The sequence below is a fragment of the Suncus etruscus genome, chromosome 11 (genome assembly GCF_024139225.1).
Source record: "Suncus etruscus isolate mSunEtr1 chromosome 11, mSunEtr1.pri.cur, whole genome shotgun sequence".
Classification (NCBI taxonomy): Eukaryota; Metazoa; Chordata; class Mammalia; order Eulipotyphla; family Soricidae; genus Suncus; species Suncus etruscus.
The window spans coordinates 58,089,428-58,117,264 of record NC_064858.1 but is presented as its reverse complement, the minus strand read 5'-3'; the positions used below and the strand labels follow the sequence as shown (position 1 = coordinate 58,117,264).

Below are 27,837 nucleotides of genomic sequence, written 5' to 3'. Positions count from 1 at the left end.
ACAGGCCAGTGTGGGGTGGGGAGGAAGGACACTTGGGATATTGGTGATGGGAATGTTGCACTGGTGAAGGGTTTTATTTATTTATATATATATATATATATATATATATATATATATATATATATATATATATCAAAAAAAAGAAAAGAAAAGATAAGGCCTCCCAATGCTTACCACAGGCTGTGTTCTTCGCATAGTACCAATACTTAACATGAAAGTGGCATGTTCCTTCTTCATACTTTACTAGCACAGTTTGGAAATGGGAAAGAAAGGTAGAAGGATAAAGAGAAACAAGCTTTACTAGTAAAAAACCTTTGAGGCTTAGTCTTGCTTTACTGCCTTATAGACATTATAGCATCTCACAGGGTACCCTTATGGGGCTCAGTGGGCTCAGTGAGTGGGGAAGAAAAGTGACATTTTTACAAAAAAAAAAAAAAAGGCCCCTTTTTTTTTTTTTATAAACTTGAGAGATAATATATAATATTTGAGATAAGTGAGTATATATTCATGAGAGAGATGCATTATCCTCTACCTCCAAAGGACAGGTAAAAATAATGCTTAAGTGTTCATTGGGTTAAACTTACTATTTTAAAAACTCACTAATACAGAACATCTCATTCCCAGTCAGTGCCAAATAACAGATGTTCTTTTATATTAGAAACTGTACTGTTCTGTAAGAACAAGTCAGATCAGCAAGTATTTATTGAAGACGTTTAGTATAGCCAACATTTAGTACTTTAGGGATACAAAAAAAGAAGACTTAGTACTCACTGTAACTACAAAAGATGTCAGAACTAAATCCTTTTCTTCCTCCACTCCTCCTATAATCTTTTTAAATATTAAATAAAAATTTATGGTGAAGGAAAATTGGCTACTATTAACCAAGAATTCTTAATTTAAGACATACAATAATAGAGGCATGTAATGTGCCATTCACTCTGTAAAGCACAAGATATTAGTAGTTGTCATGTTCTAGCCGTCATCCTTTTTATAAAGAATGGGAGAAGGTAGAATATAATGAAGAATAAGGTTGTTTTTTTAATATAACCAAATCACTGGAAAGGGGAATTTTCTATGCTGTTCACTAAGCCATTAGTATATATTATTTTGGAAATTTTTTATCGGAGGTTTTTGTCAAACACATTCTGTGTTCCCCACACAAATGAGGTTCTTTCCATATTACCTCAGTCTGTGTACATTTCAAAGTCTTCAAGATAGTGTGTTCTTCATCCCCATTAAGGTTACAAAGTAAGTGGTCTATTTTTAAATAATTCTTATAATGGAAAAAAGGGGACTTTTAGGGCCTTCTTAAGATAATCAAGAAAAGCATTCCTTAAGAGATCAGTTTCCGGGGCTGGAGAGATAGCATAGAGGAAGGGCATTTGTCTTGCATGCGGCCTACCTGGGAGGGACCTGGTTTGATTCCTGGCATGCCATATGGTCCCCCAGCCTGCCAGGAGCAATTTCTGAGTGCAGAAAGCAGGAGTGACCCCTAGGCACCACCGATGTGGCTCAGAAACCAATCAACTAATCAATAAATAAAGCTTAAAAAAATCCAGTACAGATGGTTCGATTCCTGACGTCCCATGTGGTTCCCATGCCTGCCAGAAGTGATTTCTGAGCACATAGCTAGGAGTAAACCCTGACTGCTGCCAGGTGTGACCCAAAAAAAGAGATCAGTTTCTATTTTAAAGCATATTAGCCATGCTTAATTATTTACAGATACAAAAGAAAGTCTGGAGATTATATATTTTCATTATGTTATAGACAAATAAAAAATTATAATTCTTTGTCTCCTAAAATATTCTCTAATTTTTATAAGATTGTGAATCAAGAACAATTGTTGCATAATGCTGAAAAGGATAAAATAGTTCCATGTGATAATACACTGCCAAGATAAGTAAGGATTTAGTGTTTTATAAGAAACTGTCCAGAAATTACACCAAAGTTTGTTGTTCACAATTGCAGTCACTTATTTAATTCAACACAATGAAAGTTTATGTTTAATAATGGATTTTCAGGACTGGAGACAGAGTAGTGATTAGCCTTGTATGTAGCTGACTCTAGTTCGAGCCCCAGATGGGATTCCATGCACATGCAAGGTGATCCATGAGCAAAGAGCCAGTGGTAAGTTCTGCATGCCACAGATATGTTCCCAAACCCAAAATAAAGAAATAAAAAAATTTAATAAGCTATAAAGTTGGAGTCTGAACAATATTACAGCAGGTATGCCAGTTGTCTTGCACTCAACCCACCTGGGTTCTATCCCTGGTATCCTGTATGTTCCCCTGAGATCACCAGGAGTAATTCTTGAGTGCAGGCCAGGAATAACCCCTGAGCATTGCTAGATGTAGCCAAAAACAAAGCAATATTTTCTTTAATACTATCAATACAATAAAATCACTTCCTTAGTAATCCTGACATTAAAAAGCAAAACTAGGGGCCGGTGAGGTGGCGCTAGAAGTCAGGTGTCTGCCTTGCAAGCGCTAGCCAAGGAAGGACCGCGGTTCGATCCCCGGGCATCCCATATTGTCCCCACAAGCCAGGGGCGATTTCTGAGCGCTTAGCCAGGAGTAACCCCTGAGCATCAAACGGTTTCATCAAACTGAAAAAAAAAAAGCAAAACTAGTCTTTTAGGTCTTTTTCTTTTAGTTTTTGGGCCACAAACAGCAGTGCTCAGAGGTTACTATCAGCTCTGCACTCAGGAATTACTCCTGGTGTCTTTACCCGTTTAGAATGTCTTTCTTTATGATTTCTTTCCCCTTTTCTCATGGCCTCCTAAGTAATTTAGTGACTGATTAATTTGAAATGAGAAGGAAAACCATTTGGTGTCATAAATTTACTCAAATAACATTTTTTTATTTTTGAAATACATATTTCTTATCTAAGTACAGTGGAAGTTCCTTGAGCCCTATAACAATGTAAACTGCCTTACGTACTTGTAATTAAATCTCAGTATACTTTTGTTCTTGCTTTCACAAGACCAACGTAGTGTGAACCAGTAATATATTTCAAAAAGATTATGATTTGTATTATTTTACTTTTAGCAGTTAAAGAAGGCCAAATGAATACAGATGTGTCATTTAATGTCATCCATTTCCATTTCCCTTTTGTCTGTTGTCAGACACATTTGATAGCAAAATTTTGCTCCTATAGTGAACTGTTTAACAATGAGCTGCCAATAAGAAATGGAGAACAAACAAAAAGAACAGAGTTTATCCAAAATTTTCTTTAGAATTCTCAAGCCTCCTGAACACCATTTGGGAAATCATGTACACACAAAAAGTCAGTAAACTGGAAATCTTTTTTTTAATAGTTTTTATTGTGACCAAAGTGAATAACAAATCTTTCACAGTAATATATAATATATATTATTATATAACATATATATAATATAATATATAAGATACATAGTGACAATGAATCAGGGCCATTCCACCACCAGGGATGTCCACCCTCCACCCCTTTTCCCAGCATGTGTCCCATATCTTTGCCCCCCAGAATAGTATAACTATTCCCCTCTGTGTATAGCTTGTTGTAGATAGGGTATCGATTCTCTTGTTGTTGACTTTGGATTTGGTGTTTAAGTATGATCATTTTTTATTTCCACTCAATGTTCATACAACTGTTTGGTCCTGGTACGATTCATTTTTATTTTCCCCCTTGATTCATGAGGCAGAACAGGATGATTCAAGTTGTGTGGTTCTGTTGGATGAAGACAGAAAAAAGACAAAAATAAAATAAAAAAGAAGAAAAGCATATCAAAAAAACAACAAACAAAAAAAAAATTTAAAAAAGATAGAAACCCCCTGTGCCTGCCAGGAGCTATTTCTGAGCAGACAGCCAGGAGTCACCCCTGAGCACCACCAGGTGTGGCCCAAAAACCAAAAAATAAAAAATAAAAAAAATAAAAATGGATAAAAAAAAGATAGTAACTATCAAAAACTTTAAGTTTAAAAATATTCCATATTGGAGTTGGCACACCAGTAGGGCATTTGCCTTGCATGCAGCAGACCCAGGACAGACAGTGGTTCAAATTCCAGCATCCCATATGGTCGCCCAAGCTAGCCAGGAGCAATTTCTGACTGCAGTCAGGAATAACCCCTGAGCGCCACTGGGTGTGACCCCCCCCCCCAAAATTTCCATATTAGATACATACTGATATTTTTATGTCAGCCAAACATTTTCCTCCTTTGGTTATGAGGTGTCAGACTTATTTATTTATTTATTTATTTGCATCAACTAAATCTTAAATACAGTGAAAGTATTTTACTAAGTAGAGAGATTGTATAGGAGGTAAGTTCTACATGCAGCTGTGGTGGTCATTATTCTGGTTTAAATTGCTGGCACTGCCTGGTTATATAATGGTTCTTTGGTTCTTTGAGCAGCAAACCAGGATTACCACTGAACACCACTGAGTGTGGCCCAGAACTCCCTCAAAAAAGAAAGTTTGGGATTAGAAAGATAGATTTTAGGTGCTTGCATTTTACTTACAAACTTAGATTCAATGCACAGCATCCCTAATGTCCCCAAACATTTCTAGGAATACTTCCTAAGTGGTGAGCCAGGAGTAACCCCTGAGCATCACTGGGTATGCACTTCCCCCACAATAAAATTACAACAAAAGTTTTCACTTACATACATTGTTTCTTATGTTTGAAAATATCTGTTCATTCATATATACATAAAATAATAATAGAATATGCAAGAAATGAAGAATGATATGGAAAGCCTGAGAATAACTAAAACATTAATGCCTTCTGTAATTTAAACACGTGTTTTTGTTTTTTTTTTTAATTAGGAAATTTGACAGAAGTTTAGGCCTTTTCTGTTGATGATTTGAGAAGTAAGGCCAATCTGAAAATCTATTTGATGATGCCTATATATATTGAACCTGTTTATAAGCTATTATCTCACCTTTTTTCAGATAGCTATATATATACCTCTGGGGGGTGGGGGACAGAGACAGATAGAGGATAGGTGAGTGGGCTTCTATTCACTCAAAGACATGCACAAAAATATTTATAGTGGCATTCTTGGTAATGACCAAAAATTGGGAGCAACATGTCTTTGCATAGTGATATGGGTAAATGTAGTATAGTTTGCTTAATTGCTGAAACACTATGCACAGTAATGAAAATAAACAAAATACAAAAGCATGTAGTAATGTTGGTAAATTTTACAAAAACTGATGATTCCAGGACAAGAAAATACAAACTTGAACTTCATTTTTATGATGTTCGAAACAGGCAATGATGTACAAATCAGGATTAATCTGCACTTTTATGAGGGCACAAGGACAAGGATAAGTAACTGGAAGGAATTACAAAAACTTTTGTCACTTTGGAAATAATATTTGTTGATCAGGATATTATTCTATTTGTGTGGTCTTGGTCAATTGAGTCAGTTGAGTTTTAGGCATATTATCTCACTACCATTAACTTCCTTCCATCAGTGTTCTCACATTCTGTCCTATCACACTCTTTACTCCCCAGCATACCACATTAATGGGAAGTTTTTAAGTTTAGTTGTTGAAGTTTGGATCTCATGTTTTCAATGTATTGACTCTGTGGTTTGTACATTTATATATACCACTCCTCTGCACCACTCATGTACCCATATCCCTTTGACCCCTTGACTCTCTACCATTTTGCTTCCCATCTCTTTTCCCCCTTCTATTTCTTTCTATGAACTTCCTCACTTTTAATTATTTTTAAGGATTGGATTCTGTTCAGAATTAAAAAAAGTTAAAATTAGTCTTAAATTTTGTTTATTGGACAGGAATAAGCTTCATAATTGACTTGCCTTTATTCCATAATCTTTTCCAAAATCCTAGGGATGCAAGGATGGTTCAATGTATACAAATCAATGAATATAATATACCACATCAGTCAAAGGAAAGATAAAAATCATAGGAACATATTAGCCAGTACCAAGAAAGCTTTTAGTAAGACCAAACATCCATTTATAATTATAAAAAGAAAAAGACACAATAAAATAGGTATGGAAAGAACCTTCCTGAAGATAGTAATAGCTATTTATAAAAAAAAATCTAATATTTCTAATGGTGAAAAACTGAAGATATTCCCCCTGATAATCAGGCATAAGGAAGCCTACTGTGTCACTCTTACATTGTATTAGAAGTACTGTTGAGGCTGGAGAGATAGCATGGAGGTAAAGCATTTGCCTTGCATGCAGGTCAGTGGTTTAAAACCTGGCATCCCATATGGTCCCCCTAAGCCTGCCAGGAGCAATTTCTGAGCATAGAGCCAGGAGTAACCCCTGAGCGCTGCTGGGTGTGACCCAAAAACCAAAAAAGGAAAAAAAAATTCCTAGCAATAGCAAGTAGGTAAAAAAAGGAAATCAAACGGATCCAAATTGGAAAAGAGGGGGTCAAATTACCTCTGTTTGTAAATGACATGATAATGTATGTTGAGGACATTTAAGACTCCAAAAAAAAAAAAAAAACTCCTATAAATGATAAAACAATACATTACAGCAAAGTGGCTGATAGTCAATACACAAAAATTGGTTGTATTCCTATATATAAAGAATCAGAGGTGAAAGAGATCAGAGTCTATCCTATTAAAAACAGTGTCCAAAAACATCAGGTCTGTAGGAATCAGCAAAAGAGGGGAGGGGGCCAGAGAGATAGCACAGCAGTAGGGCATATGCCTCGTGCGCAGCCAGTCCAGGATGGACAGTGGTTTGAATTTAGGCATTCCATATGGTCCCCTGTGCCTGCCAGAAACAAAATCTGAGCACAGAGCCAGGAATAACTCCTAAGCACCACCAGCTGTGACCAAAAGAAGGAAAAAAAAACAAACTCTCAAACAAGTGTGAAAACTCTTTACTATAAAATTTCGAGATACTTAGAAATTAAAAAATACCTAAGAAAATGGTCAAAATGACAGTCCTTCCTAAACTACTATATAGAGTCAATGCAATTCTCTTCCAAATTGTCAACATTCTTCAAGGACTTAGAAAGTTCTTTATAAAGTTTGTATGGAATCAAAAAGACCCCAGATACCCAAACCATACTTAAAAATAAGAAACTGGAAGGTTTCTAATTAAACTATATTTAGGCTATCCTATAAAACCATATTGATCAGGGGCTTGAGAGATTGATAGCATAGTAGGTAGGAAATTTTTGCCTTGAACACAGCTGAGCCAGGTTTGATCCCCAGCATCCCATATGGTCCCTCAGCCTGCCAGGAGTAATTTTTGGGTTCAGATCCAGGACTAACCCTGGTGCACTACTGGATGTGGCACAAAAATAAAAACAAACAAAAAAAACCCATAATGACCAAAATAGCATGGTACTGAAATAAATGCAGTCTTTTTAAACAGGGGGCCAGTTCACTGTCACTCAGATCATTGAAGGGCTGACTATAGTAAAAGCAAAAACTATGAACAAATTCCTATGCACACTGCATATTCTTGTTTTGAAGTGAAGAAACAAAACAGGAACAAATACAATATGTGGTCCACGGGCCATAGAGGACTACTGGAATAGAACATCCAAGGTCAAAATTTCATATATAGGGTCAGCTAATTTTTGATAAAAAGATCTGAGAACATCAGGGCTGGAGAGATAGCACAGCAGTAGAGCGTTTGTCTTGCATGTAGCCAATTTAGGAGGGACAGTGATTCAATTCCCAGCACCCCATTTGGTTCCACGAGCCTGCCAGGAGCGATTTCTGAGCACAGAGCCAGGACTAACCCCTGAGCACTGCTGGGTGTGACCCAAAAACCAAAAAAAAGATCTGAGAACATAAAATGGAGTAAAGTCAGTCTCTTTAACAGATGTAGGGGCAATTGGATACCTGCAGATAAGAAATTAAAGCAGGATCCACAACTAACATGTTGTATAAAAGTAAACTCAGTGGATCAAAGAATCTGTATTGTACATTAAGGAAGATACAGGCAAAATGCTCTAAGACCAAGAACTCATAAGGATTTGTTTAATAATTTTGGTGTTTCCTATGTTTATGATAATATTATCAATAGTGATCTTTATTTCTCTTCCAAAAAAAACTAGCAAGTCTACTTTTAGGTATGTATCCCCAGGACAAGAAATAAATTCAAAAGAATGTATGTAAACCATTTTTTTTACAGCAGCAGTTGGTATAATAGCTAAGATTTGGAATCTAGATACCCACCAACAGATGAGTAGATCATAAAGATGTGGATCATGAAAATATACATGAGAGAATACTACACATTTAAGCAATGTAAGCAATGATGCAATTGCTGCAGCATGGATGGAACTAGAAGATATATTAATTGAAGTAAGCCAGAAGATAAAGGATAAACACAGGATGATATCACTTATATATGGTATTTAGAAAAACTGGATAGATAACTAATCACTGTGGCTTTGTAACCAACCCCTGCACAGAATCCCTGAAGAAAGCTGAGAGACGGAGATGACTTGCAAATGCCCAAGCAGGGTGGGGATACATAGCCATTACTAAGGACACCTGATTGCTGCAACTTTGAAACCAACTCTAGCACAGAAACCCTGAAAAATGATGAGAGTAGAAGATGACTTGGAAATGCCCGAGCATGTTGGGGTCACGCGCATCTTATAGCAATGAACTCCACCACAAAATGTAGAAAAAACCCACACAGCACACATGAGAATTGGAAAACAATGCTAGCCAACACCAGATATAGAAAATTAAGGTAAGGGCCAGCGAGGTGGTGCTAGAGATAAGGTGTCTGCCTTGCAAGCACTATCCAAGGAAGATCGCGACCGTGGTTAGATCCCCCGGTGTCCCATATGGTCCCCCCAAGCCAGGAGCAATTTCTGAGTGCTTAGCCAGGAGTAACCCCTGAGCATCAAACGGATGTGGCACAAAAAAAAAAAAAAAAGAAAGAAAGAAAGAAAAAGAAAATTAAGGTGGCGGCTCTGATGACTGGAAAAATGCCAACCACCTAATTAGCCTCTCAGAAAAGGAGTTTAGAGTAGGATGTTTATAGAAATCAAGGAAAGTATATAGATTGAGCTGAAGAAACAACAAAGACAGAAATCAGAAAACTCCAAACTAAAATAACAGGACTGAAAAGATGGTAGATGAAATTAAAACCTCAATAGAAAGCCTCTCCAACAGAAAAACAGAAGCTGAGAACAGAATCGGTAAGCTGAAAGATGAGATACAGAACAACTCCATACAGCTGAAGAGATTGGAAAAGTACCTTAAAGAAAATGATCAGACAATGGAAAAAATACTCAAGGAATGTGAACAGATGAAAATTGAAGTCCTTGATAAATTCAACAGAAACACATAGAATCATTGGAGTCCCAGAGACCCAGGAAGAAAATATCCAAGTATAATCAACAGACCAGGACATCATTACAGACAAACTCCCAGAGCTAAAAATGGCATGCAACCAAATCCTGCATACCCGGAGTACCAGCTAAAAGAGACCAAAAGAAAAGCACCCCAAGACACATCCTAGTCAAAATGACAAATCCCATATATAGAGATAGAATCCTGAAAACAGGGGCCGGGAAGGTGGCGCTAGAGTTAAGGTGTCTGCCTTGCAAGCGCTAGCGTAGGACGGACCGCGGTTCGATCCCCCGGTGTCCCATATGGTCCCCCCAAGCCAGGAGCGATTTCTGAGCGCATAGCCAGGAGTAACCCCTGAGCGTCAAACGGGTGTGGCCCAAAAATCAAAAAAAAAAAAAAAAGAATCCTGAAAACAGCAAGATCACAAACAAATTACATTCAAAGGAGCATCCTTAATATTTACAGCAGATCTGTCACAAAAAAACATCAAAGCCAGAAGGCAGTAATGGGATATAGAGACAAAACTCAACGAAGTGAATACTTTGCTTAGAATATTGCAACCAGGGGCCAGAGAGATAGCATGGAGGTAGCACGTTTGTCTTGTATGCAGCACGACGGTGGTTATAGTCCCTGCATCCCATATGGTCCCCTGAGCCTGACAGGAGTAACCTCTGAGCGCTGCCAGGGGTGACCCAAAGAACAAAAAAAAAAAAAAAAAAAGTACTGCAACCAGCCAGACTCACTTTCAGGTTTGAAGGAATGAAGGAAGTATTCATGGCTTTACAGATAAACAACAGCTCAGAAGCATTATAGACTTAAAACTAGCCTCGAAAGAAAATCTGAAAGGTCTACTATAAGGCAAGAAAGACCAACAGACAAAACAAACTTCTACACCATGAAGACAATAAACCCCATGACAATCATCTCTCAACATCAATGGTCTAAATGTACCTGTTAAGAGAAAAAGAGTGCCATAATGGATTAAAAAATTCAGTCCAATATTTTGCGGACTAGAAGAAAAATATCAGATGTAATACATTGAATAGTCAGAACAAACATACACTCAAAATCAAAGGCTGGAGGAAAATTATCCAAGCAAACAATTCCCTTTAAAAAGCTGGAATGGGGGGCAGTGAGGTGGCGCTAGCGGTAAGGTGTCTGCCTTGCAAGCGCTAGCCAAGGAAGACCACGGTTCGATCCCCCGGCGTCCCATATGGTCCCCCCAAGCCAGGGACAATTTCTGAGCGCTTAGCGAGGAGTGACCCCTGAGCATCAAACGGGTGTGCCCCCCCCCCAAAAATAAAAGCTGGAATGGCCATATTAATATCAGATGACATAAATTTCAGACTCAGAAAAGTTGTAAGGGACAAAGATGGTCATTGTGTACTAACCAAAGAATATGTTTAACAGGAAGAAATCACCCTTTGAAACACATATGCACCCAATGAGGGACCAGCAACATTTTTAATACAATTGTTGAGAAGTCTGAAAGAAGTTATCAGTAGTAACACAATAACAGTGGGAGATCTCAACACTGCCTTGTCACCCTTGATAGGTCAACCAGGCTGAACCTTAAAAAGAATATAAAAGCTTTGAAAAGAGAAATGGAAGAAAGTGGACTAGTATGTATATATAGGGCACTCCATCCCTAGAAAACTGGCTATACTTCTCCAATGCACATAGGTGATTCTCCAGGATAGACTACAAGCTGACCCATAAAACATATATCCATTAAGTCAACAGGATAGAAATTGTACAAACTACCTTCTCAGATCACAAGGCACTGAAATTAGAAGTGAACTACAGAACTGGTTCCCAGAGGTGCCCCAGTAGAAAGGTAGATCCTTTGGTCTGTGAAGGCAGGCAGGAGGGATCTGCCCCTGCTGTGAGATTACCAACTGATACAGACTGAGGGGACCTGTTGCTTTTGCCTGTTTCTCTACTCTTCTATCTCCTGAAACTCCTGAGAGGGCCAAGAAGAGCCCAGCAAAAACTGTCTCTAAGAGGCTCCAGAAGAGCACCTCCGCTTCGTTTCACAGCCATGCGCGCACTCAAACTAATGAACCCCACTATAACATGCAGAAGAAAATCAACAAGTGTGACAATGAGGAAATCTCACAGGCAAACACTATGCACAGAGAATGAAGATGATAGCTCTGATGACCAAAAAAATACCAACCATCTGATTATCTCTCAAATAAGAAGTTTAGAATAGAAATATGGAGGATCCTCATGGAAATTAAAGGAAACATAGCTCTAGCTGAACACAAATCAGAAAGCCTCTCTAATAACAGATCTGAAAAGCATGATAGATGAACTGAAACCCTCCCAAAGAATTTTTGTGAATCTAGCATCACCTTGATACCCAAACCAGTCAGAGATGCTGGGGAAAAAAGAAAGGAAAAAACTACAGACCAATAACCCTGATGAACACAAGATTAAAAATATCCTCAACAAAATTCTGGCAAATAGGATCCAATGCCTCATCAAGAAGATCATACACCACAACCAAGTAGGATCATTTCATTAATGGAAGAATGGCTTAACATGTAAATCAAGCAACATAATATAATATATCAACAAAATGAAAAATTAAAAAAAATTATATGATCATATCAATAGATGCAGAGAAAGCATTAGATAAGTTCCACCATCCATTCAAGATAAAAAGAAACTCTAAGCAAGATGGGAATGAAAGGAAATTTTCTCAATTTAGTCAAGGCCATCTACCACAAGCCAATGGCAAATATTATTCTCAATGAAGATAAACTAAAACCTTTTCTCTAAAATATGGTATAGGACAAGGCTGCCCTCTCTCACCATCCCTATTCAACATAGAGCTGGAAGTTCTTGTCATAGCAAATATGCAAGAAAAAGATATCAAGGGCATCCAGATAGGGCAGGAAGAAATCAAGCTCGTATTGCTTGCAGATGACATGATACTATATTTAGAAAACCCTAAAATTACCTAAAAGCTTCTAGAAACAATAGATTCATATAGCACAGTGACAGGCTACAAAATTAATACTCCAAAATCAATGGCCTCCTTTATACACCAACAATGATAAAGATGAAATGGACATTAAAAAAAAATAAACCCATTCACTTTAGTATCACACAAGCTCAAATATCTTGGAGTCAATTTAACCATAGATGTGAAGGACCTACACAAAGAAAACTAAGAAATCCTGCTTCAAGAAATCAAAAAGGACACAAGAAAATGGAGATACATACCATTTTATAAATTGGAGGATTAACATTATTAAAACGGCAATACTCCCCCAAAGCATTCTACAGATTTAATGCAATCCCTCTCAGGCTCCCCATGACATTTTTCAAAGAAGTGGATCAAACACTGCTGAAATTTATTTGGAACAGTAAACACATGCGAACAGCTAGAGCAACCCTTGGGAAAAGAAATATAGGAGGCATCACTTTGCCCAACTTTAGATTGTATTGCAAAGCTATAGTCATAGTTATTAAAACAGTATGGTATTAGAATAAAGACAGAGCATCAGATGATTGGAATTGACTTGAGTATTCAGAGAATGTTCTCCAGACATACAAATCAATTAAGCTTTGATAAAGGGGAAATATATATAAAATGGAGCAGGGAAAGCCTCTTCAACAAATTGTGTGTGGTAACTGGTTAGCCACTTGCAAAAAAAAAGTGAACTCAAACCCCCATCTAACATCACACACATAGGTCAAATCCAAATAGATTAAAGATCTTGATATCAGACCCGAAACTATAATGTATATAGAACATCTAGGTATAACACTCCATGACATTGAGACTGATGGCATATTTAAGGAGGAAACAGCACTCTCTAAACAAGTGGAAGCAGAGTTAAATAGATGGGACTATTATTAAGATAAGAAGCTTCTGCACCTCAAAGGAAAGAGTGTCTATGATACAAAAGCCACTCACAGAATAGGAGAAATTCTTCACCCAATATTCATCAAATAAGGGGTTAATTTTGAAGATATATAGGTACTGACATAACAAGAAAAAAATCTAAACCAATCAAAAAATGGAAAGAAATGAATAATATCACAAAGAAGAAATACAAGTGGCCAAAAGACACATTAAAAAATGCTCCACATCACTAATCATCAGGGAAATGCAAATCAAAACAACATTATGAGGTACTGTCTTACAGCACAGCGACTGGCACACATCACAAAGAATGAGTACAAGCAATGCTGGCTAGGATATGGAAAGAAACTTTACTGCTGATGGGAATGTCCTCTAGTCCAACCTATATGGAAAACAATATGAAGATTCGTCAAAAAACTGGAAATTGAACTCCCATGTGATCCAGCTATACCACTCCTAAGGATATACCCTAGGAACACAAACGGACAATTTAAATATTTCTTTCTCACACCTATAATCATTGCAGTGGTATTTACAATAGCCAATCTCTGGAAACAACCAAGATGTCCTTCAACAGATCAATGGCTAAAGAAACTGTGGTACATATACACAATGGAATATTATGCCGCCATCAGCTGATATGAAGTCATGAAATTTTCCAATGCATTGATATATATGGAATCCATTATGCTGTGTGAAATAAGTAAGAGCAAGTGAGATAGACAAGAATAATCTCACTCATCTATGGTTTTAAGAAAAATAAAAGACTTTTATTCTCAGAGACAATAGAAATGAAGGCTGAAGGTCTCTAGCTCATGATATGAAGCTCATCACAGAGGGGTGAGGGCAGCTAGAGAAATAACTACACTAACAACTATTATAACAATGTAAATTAATGAGGGAAGTAGAAAGCCTGTCTGGAATACAGGGTATGGGGCAGGGAGGAGGGAGATGTGGGGCATTGGTGATGGGAATGTTGTACTGGTGAAAGTTTTTTTTTTAATATATGTGACTGACACTCAACTACAATCATGTCTGTAATCAAAGTCCTTAAATATAGTTGAAAAAAATAAGAATAACTGGATAAAGGAATCCAGTGGTTTAAAGGAGGATGCCTAGATCACCCTTGGCCCCAGAGTATAGAGAGAAGGAAAGAAATAGAATAAAGAGGAGTGAGTGAAAAGACAGATGAGAAGCAATCTGGTGGACAGTGGTCAAGGGGATTCAGTTACATTGGTTGTGTAAGGGACTGATGTGCTAAATTTCCAAACTACAGAGTCAATACTGAATCCTGAACCCAAACTTTAACCAAACTTAAAAAAAAAAAAAAATAGGTGCTTGTTGGGCTGGAGCAATAGCATACAAGTAGAGCATTTATTTGCCTTGTATCCAGCTGATCCAGGCTTTGATCACTGGCATCCAATATGGTCCCCCAAGCCTGTTGTGAGTGATTTCTGAGCACAGAGCCAGACTCCTAAGTGCTCTCTCGTGTAGCCCAAAATAACAATCAATCAATCAATAAAACAAGGAGCTTGTCAAGAAGGCAAGCTAGTAGGAGGAGGTATAGGAGAGAACATGGGAGCACTAGTTAAGGAAACTTGACACTGGTGATGTTATTGGTTGCTGGGACATTGCTGGGACTCAACTATGAGTACTTTGTAAATTGCTATACTTTCATAAAATAAAAAGTTTATTGAGATGAGTTTTAAAATAGGAATACAATCTCATTAGTGACTTAGGAGCTTTGAGATTCTGCCCACAAAATAAAGGTCATATAAGTAATTTAATTTGGCTAGTGTGTTAACAATTTTGCTATGTTAAAAATTATTAGAGGGGCCAGAGAGATAGCATGGAGGTAAGGCATTTGCCTTTCATGCAGAAGGTCATTGGTTCAAATCCCAGCATCTCATATGGTCCCCTGAGCCTGCCAGGAGCGATTTCTGAGCATAGAGGCAGGAGTAACCCCTGAGCACTGCCGGGTATGACCCAAAAAAAAAAAAAATTATTAGAGAAAATGTTACTGTTCTACAATTTAATATATAAAAAAATAAATTCATAGAGCTGGAAAGATAGTACAGCTGGTAGGACATTTGTCTTACACACATATCTGTCCTGCGTCCTATTCCCATTATTCTCTAGGGTCCCCTGAGCCCTCCAAGAGTAATTCCTGAGTGCAGAGCCCAGAGTAACACCTGAGAACCACTGGGTTTGTCCCAGAAACCAAAATAAATGAATAAAAATTAAATTATTTATACTGATTATTCATTTTCTAGGGTTCTTTTCTTCAAGGTATATTTTAAATATATATATATGTATATATATAGTAGTCTCTTAATAATTTTTAGTAAATAAATGAAAGCTTTTTGTAATATATCAAAATGTGTTATTTTATGTTCTTACTTTTTTTATTAGGATTTGGAGCTTGGAAGGTATACAGACAGCTAATTTTGTTCTTCGTTCACCTGGAATGAGTGTGTGCTGGCATCCTGAGGAATCTTTTAAGGTCAATTATAATAGTACTTTATATTTCTTTTATCAAGTTGAAAATATATTTACATCTATACTACTTACATACATAGAGGAAAAAATTCAGTGGCATTTTCTATCTTACAAATTTACATATGCATTCATTTATATCTGTAATATATACCTGGGTGTTTTCTTAATGAAGTTTTTAATTTGACAACCACCATCCATAAGTAACATTTATTCAGAGAACACTTACTTTATTTATTCATTATTTATTTATTCAGAGAACACTTGCTCTTTGAAAAATTACATTCTAAATCCCGATGCCCAGACTTGTTCAATTTTTTATTTTTTGAATTTTGTTTTTGAAGTCACACCCAGTGGTGCTCAGGGTTTACTCTTTTTTTGTGCTCTGGAATCTCTCCTGGTGGGCTCAGGGGACCATATAAAATGCTGGGGGTTGAAACTGGGTCAGCCACATGCAAAGCAAGTACCCACCCATCATGCTAACACTAGGGTCCCTTCAAATTTTTATATTTATTGTCAAATCTATGATTTTTTTCATGCCAGTTGTATCTTTACCAATAAAATTAGATTCTACTCATGTGCAGCTTACCTATGCTATGTATTTATTCAACGTACTTTAGTTAGACTAATCTTTTATTGGGGAGGAAGGCTCATGTGAAGTGCTCAGGGAACTCAAGGGCCACACCTATTGATACTTGGCCAGTAACTGTTCACAGCTTGGACTCAGAAATTCCATGATTACAAGGCCACACCTACCAGCTGTGGAGCCATGTGTTGGGGATCAAACTCTAGAGTCCTTGCACATATAAATCATGTGCCTCAACCCTGATTATTTCCCTGGCCCATAGGCTAATGTTAGTAAATGTTTCATCATGTCACTACTGAACTTGAAAGCCTAAGAAACAGAAAGTTGTTAGATGCTGAATGTAGTGTTAAATAACTAGAGTCAAATTCCAAGTATGTAGGTTGTTGGTCTTTTCATATTTTTTCTTCGTTAAAATAAAATGATAATTTTACAAATGTTCAACAAGTTTGACTTAGAAAAATACACTCTGAAGTAAATCACAACACAGTGAAAGTTTAAAGTCAACGTCTCCCCAATTCATACAGTATTAGATTCATATTGTGTCTCAGTTTTCAAAGCTTGATATTAGAAAGTTTAAATATAATGTAAAAAATTTAAATTGAATTAAGCTTAAATGAACAACATGAGAAATGCCCTTCTTTAAATTAGGGATCTAGTTAAAGTTGAAAATAGTTTTACTTAATATTACATACTATAAGAAAGTTTTCATGAGAAAATATTAAAAAGGTAAGATTTTATTTCAAATTTTTCAAACCTATCATGTGAAATGTCCCACATCTTCCTTTAGAAAAATAACTTTTTCATTGCATGTGGATGCATGAGAAAAATTAGTTGATAAAACTTAATTGATAATATAGATAAAAATAATAGGGGCGAGAGCAATAGCACAGCAATAGGGCATTTACCTTGTACGCAACTGATCCAAGACGGACCTTGGTTCAATCCCCAGCATCCCATATGGTCCCCCAAGCCAGGAGTAATTTCTGAGCTCATAGCCAGAAGTAACTCCTGAGCGTCACCAGGTGTGGCCAAAAATCAATAATAATAATAATATAGATTAAAATAATAATATAGATTTAAAAAAACTCAAGCTAGTAGGATGCTTGCCTTGTAAGCATCCAACCCGTTTAGTCTCCAATATCATGTAGTCTCCCAAGTCTGCCAAGAGTGATCCCTGAACACACAGCCAAGAGTAGGTCCAGAGCATTATCAGTGATGACCCAAAATCAAAAGAATTAACTCAAATGCTCCCATGAAATCAACCATATCTACCCATGCTGTTCTGGGCTCAGTAGTTAGTCCCTTAAAAACTACTGAAGATTGGCTCTTTCATATTCTAATCATTATCTTCAAGTTTCTCTTGAAGCTTCTCACTTTTCTCATGGTTTAACCTTCCTCTGAATGGTGCCTCAATTTCTTCATCTCCAAATATCACACAGTACTTGTATCTCAAAGGAATCCTGCTTTCCTTTCTGGGCAGTGTCAAGGCTGGTGACAAGAACTTCTGTATTATATTTCCCAGAAAAACTATCCCCAGGATTTTACCTGCCTGAGCACACCTTTAAAAACAAGAAATAACCAAAAGGGAAAAAACCTGCTAGATCCAAGTTTCATTTAGATGTCAACTTGTAATAACCAGGTAATGTTTGTAAGCATCTCTGTGCTAAAACGATTGTAATAGATATCCATCGGTTGACTCAGACCTTTCTTAAGACCAACAATCTTAAGAAGTAGTTCTATTGTTATTACCCCTATTTTATCATTGAGAATCTTAGTCACAGAGACTTATGTGCTCTAGAATGTATAGCTTCTAGAGCAGAGGTGAGCCAACCCCCACACTTCCTATCTAAATCTGCACTTTCCTTCAATTTTTCATTTCTCCTATTTTAGGATTTATGTAAATCAGGTAGATTTACTCTTTAATAGTCCTTAAGTTCTACCAAAATCCTCAAGAATTGAAAAGCAGGTCAAAATAGAAAATTTTCTTCCTTTTTTTTTTGGTTTTTTTTTGGTTTTTGGTTTTTGGGCCACACCTGGTGACACTCAGGGGTTACTGCTGGCTATGCACTCAGAAATCGCTCCTGGCTTGGGTGACCATATGGGACGCTGAGGGGATCAAGCCACCGTCTGTCCTAGGCTAATCTGGGCAAGGCAGACACCTTACTGCTAGCGCCATCACTCCAGCCCCAGAAAATGTTCTTAATAGGCTCTGCTAAGTTTTTATTAGTCTCCCATTTCCAATTATTCACCACCCTCAGTTATAACCACTCACCACATGTGCTCTGATTTTGTTTTTATTGTGAGAATGGGAGAAGTGGACACACCTGGGAGACTCAGGGCTCATTCCTGACTTTGTGCTCAGTGGCCATATGTGGAGCTGGGAATTGAATCAGGATTGCCATGTGCAAAGCAATGCCTTAAACCCTGTACTATCTGTCACACACACACACACACACACACACACACACACACACGCGTGTTCTTAAACAAAATTTGTCCAGCACTTGAGTTTATAAACTAGCAGAAAGACCATTATTAGCCATTTAATCTTTGAGTTTTGTCTCCTCATCTGAAATAAAACAAGGGATGTAAAGGTTTGTATGGTTTTGTTGCTTATTTGTCATTGACCAGCAACGTGCTGTTGTTAGTAGAAAACAAGCTGCCTGTTCTTAAAAAGTTATTTAGATTTGGAGAGATAACATAGATGGTAAGGCACTTGCCTTCAAAGAAGCTGATTTGAATTCCCAGCACCATATATAGTCCCCAAGAACTATCCAGATCACACCTATTTATAGCTAGGAATAGACACTGGGAACTGTTGGGTATGATCCCAAACACCAAGCAAATATGTTAAACTTCTGCCTCTTCATTAAGATTGCATAATCCAAAGGTTATTCAATTTTAAATATATAATCCCAGGTATTTTGCCTTAAATTATAGTTGTTTTTTCTTTTATATGAAAATAACTTTTTTTTTAGCATTTAACCTCCCATTTGTACACACATTTATTTACCTTTTACCATTTAACCTACCTACTTTCCAAATTTGGTTAGTGAATTAGATGATTTCTTTGTCTTACAGCTGATGGTGGCAGAGAAGAATGGAACAATTCGTTTTTATGATCTTTTGGCCCAACAAGCTATTTTATCTCTTGAATCAGAACAGATGCCATTAATGTCAGCACACTGGTGCTTAAAAAATACCTTCAAAGTCGGAGCTGTTGCCGGGAATGATTGGTTAATTTGGGATATTACTCGATCTAGGTACTTCTAAGTATCTTTTTTTAACAAATAATCAGTATGGTTGCTAAATGACCAGTTGAATCCTTGTATACCTGGTCTTCAAAATCAGTCACTTTTACTAAATGAACCACTGAGTCATTGTATACGTGGGTTTCACTGTTGAGGGCAAACTTGCCTTTCCTAGAAAATGGTCAGATCTGGGGCCAGAGTGGTGGCGCAAGTGGTAAGGTGTCTGTCTTGCCTGCACTAGCCTAGGATGGACTGCAGTTCTATCCCCCAGCGTCCCATATGGTCCCCCCAACCCGGGAGCGATTTCTGAGCGCATAGCCAAGAGTAACTCCTAAGCATCACCAAATATGGTGCAAAAACAAAAAAATGGTCAGCTATATGGGTTTTTATATAATCAGGATGAGTACCTTTGCTTTGAAAGTTTTCTTCAATATACCAAGAACGTATATTATGAAAGAGAAAACCTTCGAGTTGAGGAGTTATTTGTGTATGTTTGTTGTGAAAGGGCTTTGGCATAGGGAAAAGAGAAAGAAACACTGATCTTGTTTAATGATGGTGTTCGTTTATGTGCTCATCATATCTCATCTATTATAATCAAGTGTTTGCTTTGAATTTTATCACAGCCAAAGTACAATGACTATTTATTGTCTTTTAAAAAGAAGTGATCTCTTAAGCCATAATTTCAGTTCACAACTTGAGCCTAACATTAAATGCAAAATACTGTATTTTAGTTACCCGCAAGATAAGAGACCTGTCCACATGGATCGGGCCTGCCTATTCAGGTAATGCTCTATTATATGCACTATTTGGATCTTTGGAGTTTGGTTTCTTTGTGTAGTGCCACCACCTGGAATACTTTCCCAGTATAATTGTTCCTTGAATGATTATTTTGTATTCTTAACTGAAGTCCTTGTTTTTTGTCTTTTGGTTTGGGCAAGAGACTGATTTGTTTGCCAGTAGTTTCATTGAAATTTTTTATTAAGAGTGAAACATACCACCAGCAGCCTGAGAACATACACTTTCTTAATTTCTGTACTAAAAAATGTATATGTGAATATAGATTGGTTCTATGCTTATATACAAACTTTACTGTGCTTTAAATGAAACATACTAAATAGTATATGGGTTTTTTTGGGGGGGCCACACCTGTTTGATGCTCGGGGGTTATTCCTGGCTAAGCACTCAGAAATCCCCCCTGGCTTGGGGGGACCATATGGGACATGGTGGGGGGGGATCGAACCGTTGTCCTTCCTTGGCTAGCGCTTACACGGCAGACACCTTACCTCTAGCGCCACCTCACCGGCCCCATAGTATATGTATTGATGACTTTTTTAAACCTTTTTAAAAAATTGACATGCTTATCTACCTTGTTTTTTCATTTTTACATAAAATCCAATTGTCTAGTATAGTCATTAGGATACATGTATTTAAAGCAATACAAAAACATATTAACAGAATAAAACCAGTAGGACATTTATTATATGCTGTAGTTATCATCTCTAAAACACCCTCAACAACATTGTAGAATTTAGAGAAACCATTATTTTATGTACACTAAAAAAGAATATTAAACTAAATGTATTAAAGCCACATATCTTAAGATGCATTCTGATTTTAGAAATGTGAACCAAGACATATTTAAATCTTTGATTATGAGTATTAACAGGTTGAGGATTAGTTCTTTTTTTTTTTTTTTAAGCAAAACTATCATGGTATCAATAACAAAGAAAGGAACTGTGCTAGCCTTATGTAACTTTGGAACTTAACAAGTAGACAAATAATAAGCACTCATGTTCACAGAAAGATAAAATACAGCCAATTACCTGCAGTTCCCAGTCTTAACTGTAGAACCATATTAGCAAATTTAGGATCATAAAATTACTGTTTCATGAAAAAAGAAATAATTTGTTTCATAAAAGTGTATAGTCATCCATAGGATACTATTCTTTAGTTTATCCTTTGTCTTTTCTTAGATGGTCTTCAATTAATGAAAATCTATTTGCAACAACTGGTTATCCTGGAAAAATGGCAAGCCAATTTCAAATTCATCATTTGGGACATGTTCAGGTAATGAAATATTTTATTATGTAAGATGGATGTTTTGGTTTTGTGTTGCGCTTGGGAGGACTTACCAAAGCAGGCTCCGGGGCTCACTCCCGGAATAGTTGGTCATTTGGGCAAGATGGTTGTGGTAGAGCTGTGCTTTTCAAGCCCTTCATGCAATGCTGGAGTTCATCAAATCCACCTTTTTGGTGTTTAGACTGTACTGCCTGGGTCTTAGCTCATGCTTTGTATTGTCTCCTGAGTTCCAAATGTGTGGGGGTTTTGTTTTTGTTTTATTGTATTTTTTATTATCTCTGTGTTTCTATTTATTTCTTCTACTCAAAGTCCCAATTTTGTCATTTTTAACCAATTTTTTTCCTTTTTACTAAATTTGAAAGCAAAGGACTGTTTTATTACTTGAATCACCTTGGTAACATCCTTTTTTACTAGTATTTTATAAGAATTGTATTAATTCTTCTGTTACATTTTCGCCTTCATTTAGTTATAGTAATTTTGGGGATCAAAGAGATAGAACAAGAAGTAAGGCCCTTGTTTTAAAAGCTGCTAAACTAGATTTGATTATGAAAACCACATATGGAACCCTGAGCCATACCAGGAGTAAATCCTGAGTACCATTGGTTTTGACCCAAAAATAAATAAATAAATATAGTTATTTTGTGTGCTGCTTACACTTATTTTTATTTTATTTTTTTGACATTCCTTTTTGTTGGGGGGGCAATCAGTGGTTACTCCTGGCTATGCATTTAGAAACTACTATTGGGGGGTGACAATCGGTGGTTACTCCTGGCTATGCATTCAGAAATTGCTCCTGGGGGACAATAAGGGACGCCTGCGTGATCGAACCGCGGTCTGTCCTAAGTTAGTGTGTGCAAGACAGACACCCTACCACTTGCACCAGTGCTCCAGCCCCAACATTCCTTTTTTTTTTTTTTACATTTCTTTATTTCTGTTTGTTTATTTTTTCTTTAAGTACCATGATTACATACATGATTGTAGTTGGGTTTCAGTCATAAAAACAACACTACACCCTTCACCAGTGCAACCTTTCCATCTCCCTCCTTCCCCATCTCCTGCCTGGATTCAAGACAGGTATTATTCTTCGCTAACTAAACTCAACACTATGTCTTATTTTTCTTAAAACCCATAGATGAGTGAGACTATTTTTTGTCTGTCTCTCTCCCTCTGACTTATTTCACTCAGCATAATAAATCCCATGTACAACAATGTATAGGAAAATTTCATGACTTCATCTCACCTAACAACTGCATAATATTCCACACTGTATATGTACCACAGTTTCTTTAGTCATTCATCTGTTGAATGGCATCTTGGTTGTTTCCAGAATCTAGCTATTGTAAGTACCACTACAATGAATATAGGTGAATGAATATAATTAGTAATTTTTACATTTTTGTGTTCCTAGGATATATTCTTAGGAGTGATATAGTGGATCATATGGGAGCTCAATTTCCAGTCTTTTGAGGAATTTCCTTATTTTTCATAAAGGCTGGACTAGACGGCATTCCTATCAGCAGTGAATGAGAGTTTCTTTCTCTCCACATCCCCGCCAGTCTCTGGTGTGAAATGGTACTTCATTGTTATTTTGACTTGCATCTCACTGATGATTAGTCATGTGGAGCGATTAGTCATGTGGAGCGTTTTTTTCATGTGCCTTTTGGCCATTTGTATTTCTTCTTTGAGGAATTGTCTTCATTTCTTCTACTCATTTTTTGATGGGGTTAGGTTTTTTTTTCTTATTAGGTTCTGTCAGTACCTTGTATATTTTCTATATTAGCCCATTACCTGATAGGCTTTGGGTGAATAATTTCTTCCATTCTGTGGGTGGCTCTTGTATCCTAGGCACATTTTCTTTTGAAGTGCAGAAGCTGCTCAGTTTAATATAGTCCCATTGGTTTATGTCTGCTTCCACTTGTATGGAGAGTGCTGTTTCCTCCTTAAAGATGTCTTTAGTCTCAAATTTATGGAGTATATTACCTACGTGTTGTACTTTATACCTTATGATATGCAGGTCGTTAATCCATTTAGATCTAACCTTAGTGCATGGTGTTAGATGGAGGACTGAGTTCACTTTTTTTTGCAAGTGGCTGTCCAGTTGTGCCAACACCACTTGTTCAAGAGGCTTTCCTTGCTCTATTTTGGATTTGTTTACCTTATCAAAAATTGATTGATTGTATATCTGGGGCATATTCTCTGAATACTCAAGTCTATTCCACTGATCTGAGGGTTTGTCTTTATTCCAGTGCCATGCTGTTTAATTGGCTATAGCTTTGTAATATAATTTAAATTGGGGGGAGTGATGCTTCCCATATTCCTTTTCCCAGGGTTGTTCTAGCTACTTGCAAATGTTTATTGTTCCAAATAAATTTCAGGAGTGTTTGACCCACTTCTTTGAAGAATGTTTTGAGTATCTTTAGAGGGAGTGTATTAAATCTGTACAATGCTTTGGGGTGTATTAATTAACAACATTAAAATGTTAACCAATCCATGAGCAGGGTATGTGTCTCCATTTTTTCACATTCTTTTTTTTTTTTTTTTTTTTTTTTTTTTGGTTTTTTTTGGGCCACACCCGGTGACGCTCAGGGGTTACTCCTGGCTATGCGCTCAGAAGTCGCTCCTGGCTTGGGGGACCATATGGGACGCCGGGGGATCGAACCGCGGTCCGTCTCCTAGGCTAGCGCAGGTAAGGCAGGCACCTTACCTCCAGCGCCACCGCCCGGCCCCCCGTGTCTCCATTTTTTATGTCTCCTTTTCGATTTCTTGAAGTAGGATTTTGTGGGTTTTTTTTATATAGGTCCTTAATCTCTTTAGTCAAATTGACTCCAAGATATTTGAGTTTGTGTGACACTAATGTGAATGAGACTTTTTTAATGTCCATTTTTCCTCTGTCATATTTTGTAGCCTGCCACTTTGCTATATGAATCTATGATTTCCAGAAGCTTTTTTTTAGTGTCTTCAGGGTTTTTTAAATATAGTATCATATCATCTGCAAACAGTGAGAGCTTGATTTCTTTCTTTCCTATCTGAATGCCCTTGATATTTTTTCTTGTCTAATTGGTATGGCAAGAACTTCCTGCACTATGTTGAATAGGAATGGTGAGAGAGGGCAGCCTTGTCTTTTATCAGATGTTAGAGGAAAGGCTTTTAGTTTATCTCCATTGAGAATATTTGCCATTGGCTTGTGGTAGATGCCCTTGACTATAGAAGAAGTTTTTTCCTTTCCCATCTTTTTTGTTTGTTTTTGTTTTGGGCCACACTCAGTGATACTCTGGTAAAGTCTGTAAAGTTTCTGACATGTTGTTTATCTGTGAAGCTATGTATACTTCCTTCAAACCTGAAAGTGAGTCTGGCTGGGTCCAGTATTCTAGGCAAAGCATTCATTTTGTTGAATTTTGTCACTGTTTTTACCACTGCCTTCTGGGTTTCTTTTTCCTTTTTTTTTTTTTTTTTTTTTTTTTTTTTTTTTTTTTTGTCCCCCCATTCACAATACAGACCAGGCAAAGGACCTGGTGTATATGAGGTGTATATGGGAAGCATATACATATATATGTATATATATACATATATATATATACTATATACATATACTGTACCTCCTCTTTCTATACAGTCAGTGTAAAGAACACAGCCTGTGGTAAGCATTGGAAGGCATTATCTTTTCTTTTCTTTTTTATTTTTCACCTATGCAACATTCCCATCACCAATATCTCAAATGTCCTTCCTGGACACCTGAGTTTCTTATTAAAGAAACCTTTCGTATGAAAGGTCCACTGTAAATCTTAAGGATTTTTTTTTTTTGATCTTGCTGCTTTCCGTAGTTTATCCCTATCTGTTGGATTCATCATTGTAACTAGGTGTCTTGGAGTGCTTTTCTTTGGGTCTCTTCTAGCCGGTACTCTTCAAGCATGCAGAATTTGGTTGCACACAGTATTTAGCTTTGGGAATTTCTCTACAATGATGTCCTTGACTATTGATTGTTCCTGATGATTTTCTCCCTGTGTCTCTGAGACTCCAATGATTCTTATTTATTTCTTTTGAGTTTATTGAAGACTTCTATTTTCATTTATTCACATTTTTTGAGTATTTTGTTCCATTGTCTGATTATTTGTTTTAAGGTTCTTTTCCAATCTCTTCTGCTGTATGGAGTTGTTCTGTATCTCATCTTCCAGTTCACTGATTCTGTCCTCAGCTGCTGTTACTCTGTTAGAGGATTCCATTAAGGTTTTAATTTCATCTACTGAGTTCTTCATACATATTATTTTAGTTTTGAGTTTTCTGATTTCTGTCTTTATATCCTCTTGATTCTTATTTGTGTTCCATTCAACTTGATTTCTATGAACATCATCCATATTTCTTCTCTAAACTTATTTGAGAGGTTAACTAGGTGGTTGGCTTTTCTGAGATCATCAGAGCTGACATCTTCTTTCTCTCTACATTTAGTTGATCTGTGCTGTTTTACCATTGTCTCACTTTTAGTATGGTTTTTTCAATGCGTAATGGTGGAATTCATTGGCTAGAAGATGCGCTCCTCTGACACCACTCTTTGTGGGCAGGTACAGCCTACCTTGCTGGATTTAAGATGGGGACTTCCTATGCAGCCTCAAGCAGGAAATCAGGAAGCCAAATATGGAGAAATGCAGAGGACCTTTATAAGCCCACAGCAGGAGTCTGGCACCACTTTTGTTGCAGGGACAGCCTACGTTGCTGGTATTAAGTTCGCTGGGTCTTCCCCGGCCGCCTCAAGCAGGAAATCAGGAAGCCTGCTTACACTTAAATAATTTGGAGGGGGGGAGGGTGTTTGGGCCACACCAGCGGTGCTCAGGGTTTACTCCTGGCTTTCTGCTCAGAAATAGCTCCTAGCAGGCATGGGGGATCATATGGGACGCCAGGATTCAAACCAACCACCTTGGGTCCTGGATTGGCTATTTGCAAGGGCAAACACCTCTGTGCTGTCTCTCCGGCCCCACACTCAAATAATGGTTGCATCTGGATTGCACCATTGATTCATATCAGTTAGCTGCAAATGATGTGTATCTCACCTCTAAGAACTTATTTTATATTTATTTCCATATAAGCAATATAAAGTTATAAGTGAATCTCTTATTTTTAAAGCTTTTTTATTATATGTACTGATTTATTGTCTTCTTACTTATTTATATTTTGTAGCCCATTCTCACTGGCTCTGTACCGGTTGGATCTGGCCTTTCCTGGCATAGAAATCTCCCACTGTGTGCAATTGGAGGAGACCACCAGCTCTTGTTTTGGGTGACTGAAATGTAAAATAGATTTTCTGTACACCTTAGATCCACAAGCTTTGTATTTTTAGTACATATTTTGTAGAATTTCTTATTTTTATATCAAATATTCTGTAAATTTGAGAGATAGCTTAATTGTTACTTTTGTTAAATAAATATTGTTGCTTTGAAAAAATTTACCTAATCTATTCTCTCTGTCTAAATCTTTTCATTTTTTAAGAAGTACTTTAGTATTGACTCAACTGTAGAGAAGAGATGATTATTGAAACACTTCTGATTTATCATCTTATATGAATCCTATAAATCTTTTTATTTATTTATTTATTTATTTATTTTTATTTATATATATATATATATAAACCTTCACCAGTGCAACATTCCCATCACCAATATCCCAAGTGTCCCTCCTCCCCACCCCACACCAGCCTGTACTCTAGACAGGCTTTCTACTTCCCTCATTCAGTCACATTTTGTTATGATAGTTCTCAGTGTAATTATTTCTGTAACTGCACTCAACAATCTCTGTGGTGAGCTTCATTTCGGGAGCTGGACCCTCCAGTGCTTCTCTATTTTTTCTCTGAGAATCATTACACAAATGTTTTTCATTTTTCTCAAAACCCATAGATGAGTGAGACCAATTTGTGTTTATCTCTCTCCCTCTGATGTATTTCACTCAGCATAATAGATTCCATATACCAAAGATCTTTTGGTTTTTTTATAAATTTGTATTTATTGTGGGGGGGGGGGACTTGGGACCATACCTGAAGTGTCCAGGAGCTATTCCTGGCTTTCTACTCAGGAATCACCCAGACAATCCTCAGGGAACTAACCTTATATAATGCCAATGATCAAACCAGGGTTGGCCATAGGAAAGTCAAGCTCCTTAAACTCTACTGTCTTTCTAGCACCCTGTATTTTTCCTGACCTTCAAGGTTATAGACATTTATGAAGGAGAAAAATTTGTTTTCATTCTTTTGGGAGTTCTTACATA

The 27,837-nt window shown here is 37.0% G+C and overlaps 1 protein-coding gene and 1 pseudogene across 1 annotated transcript in view; one reads left to right on the top strand and one right to left on the bottom strand.

Annotated features, from left to right (window-relative positions):
• NUP37 (nucleoporin 37) overlaps window positions 1–27,015 on the top strand; it is a 58,781-nt gene extending 31,766 nt beyond the window's left edge. The window contains exons 5-9 of the mRNA XM_049783173.1: window positions 15,589–15,679; window positions 19,340–19,521; window positions 20,241–20,291; window positions 21,483–21,576; window positions 26,758–27,015. Of these exons, the coding sequence (XP_049639130.1) occupies window positions 15,589–15,679; window positions 19,340–19,521; window positions 20,241–20,291; window positions 21,483–21,576; window positions 26,758–26,871 (532 nt within the window). The 3' untranslated portion in view covers window positions 26,872–27,015. The remainder of the gene's footprint in view (window positions 1–15,588; window positions 15,680–19,339; window positions 19,522–20,240; window positions 20,292–21,482; window positions 21,577–26,757) is intronic.
• On the bottom strand, window positions 25,059–25,242 carry LOC126023256 (uncharacterized; annotated as a pseudogene).
• Window positions 27,016–27,837: the final 822 nt, after the last annotated feature.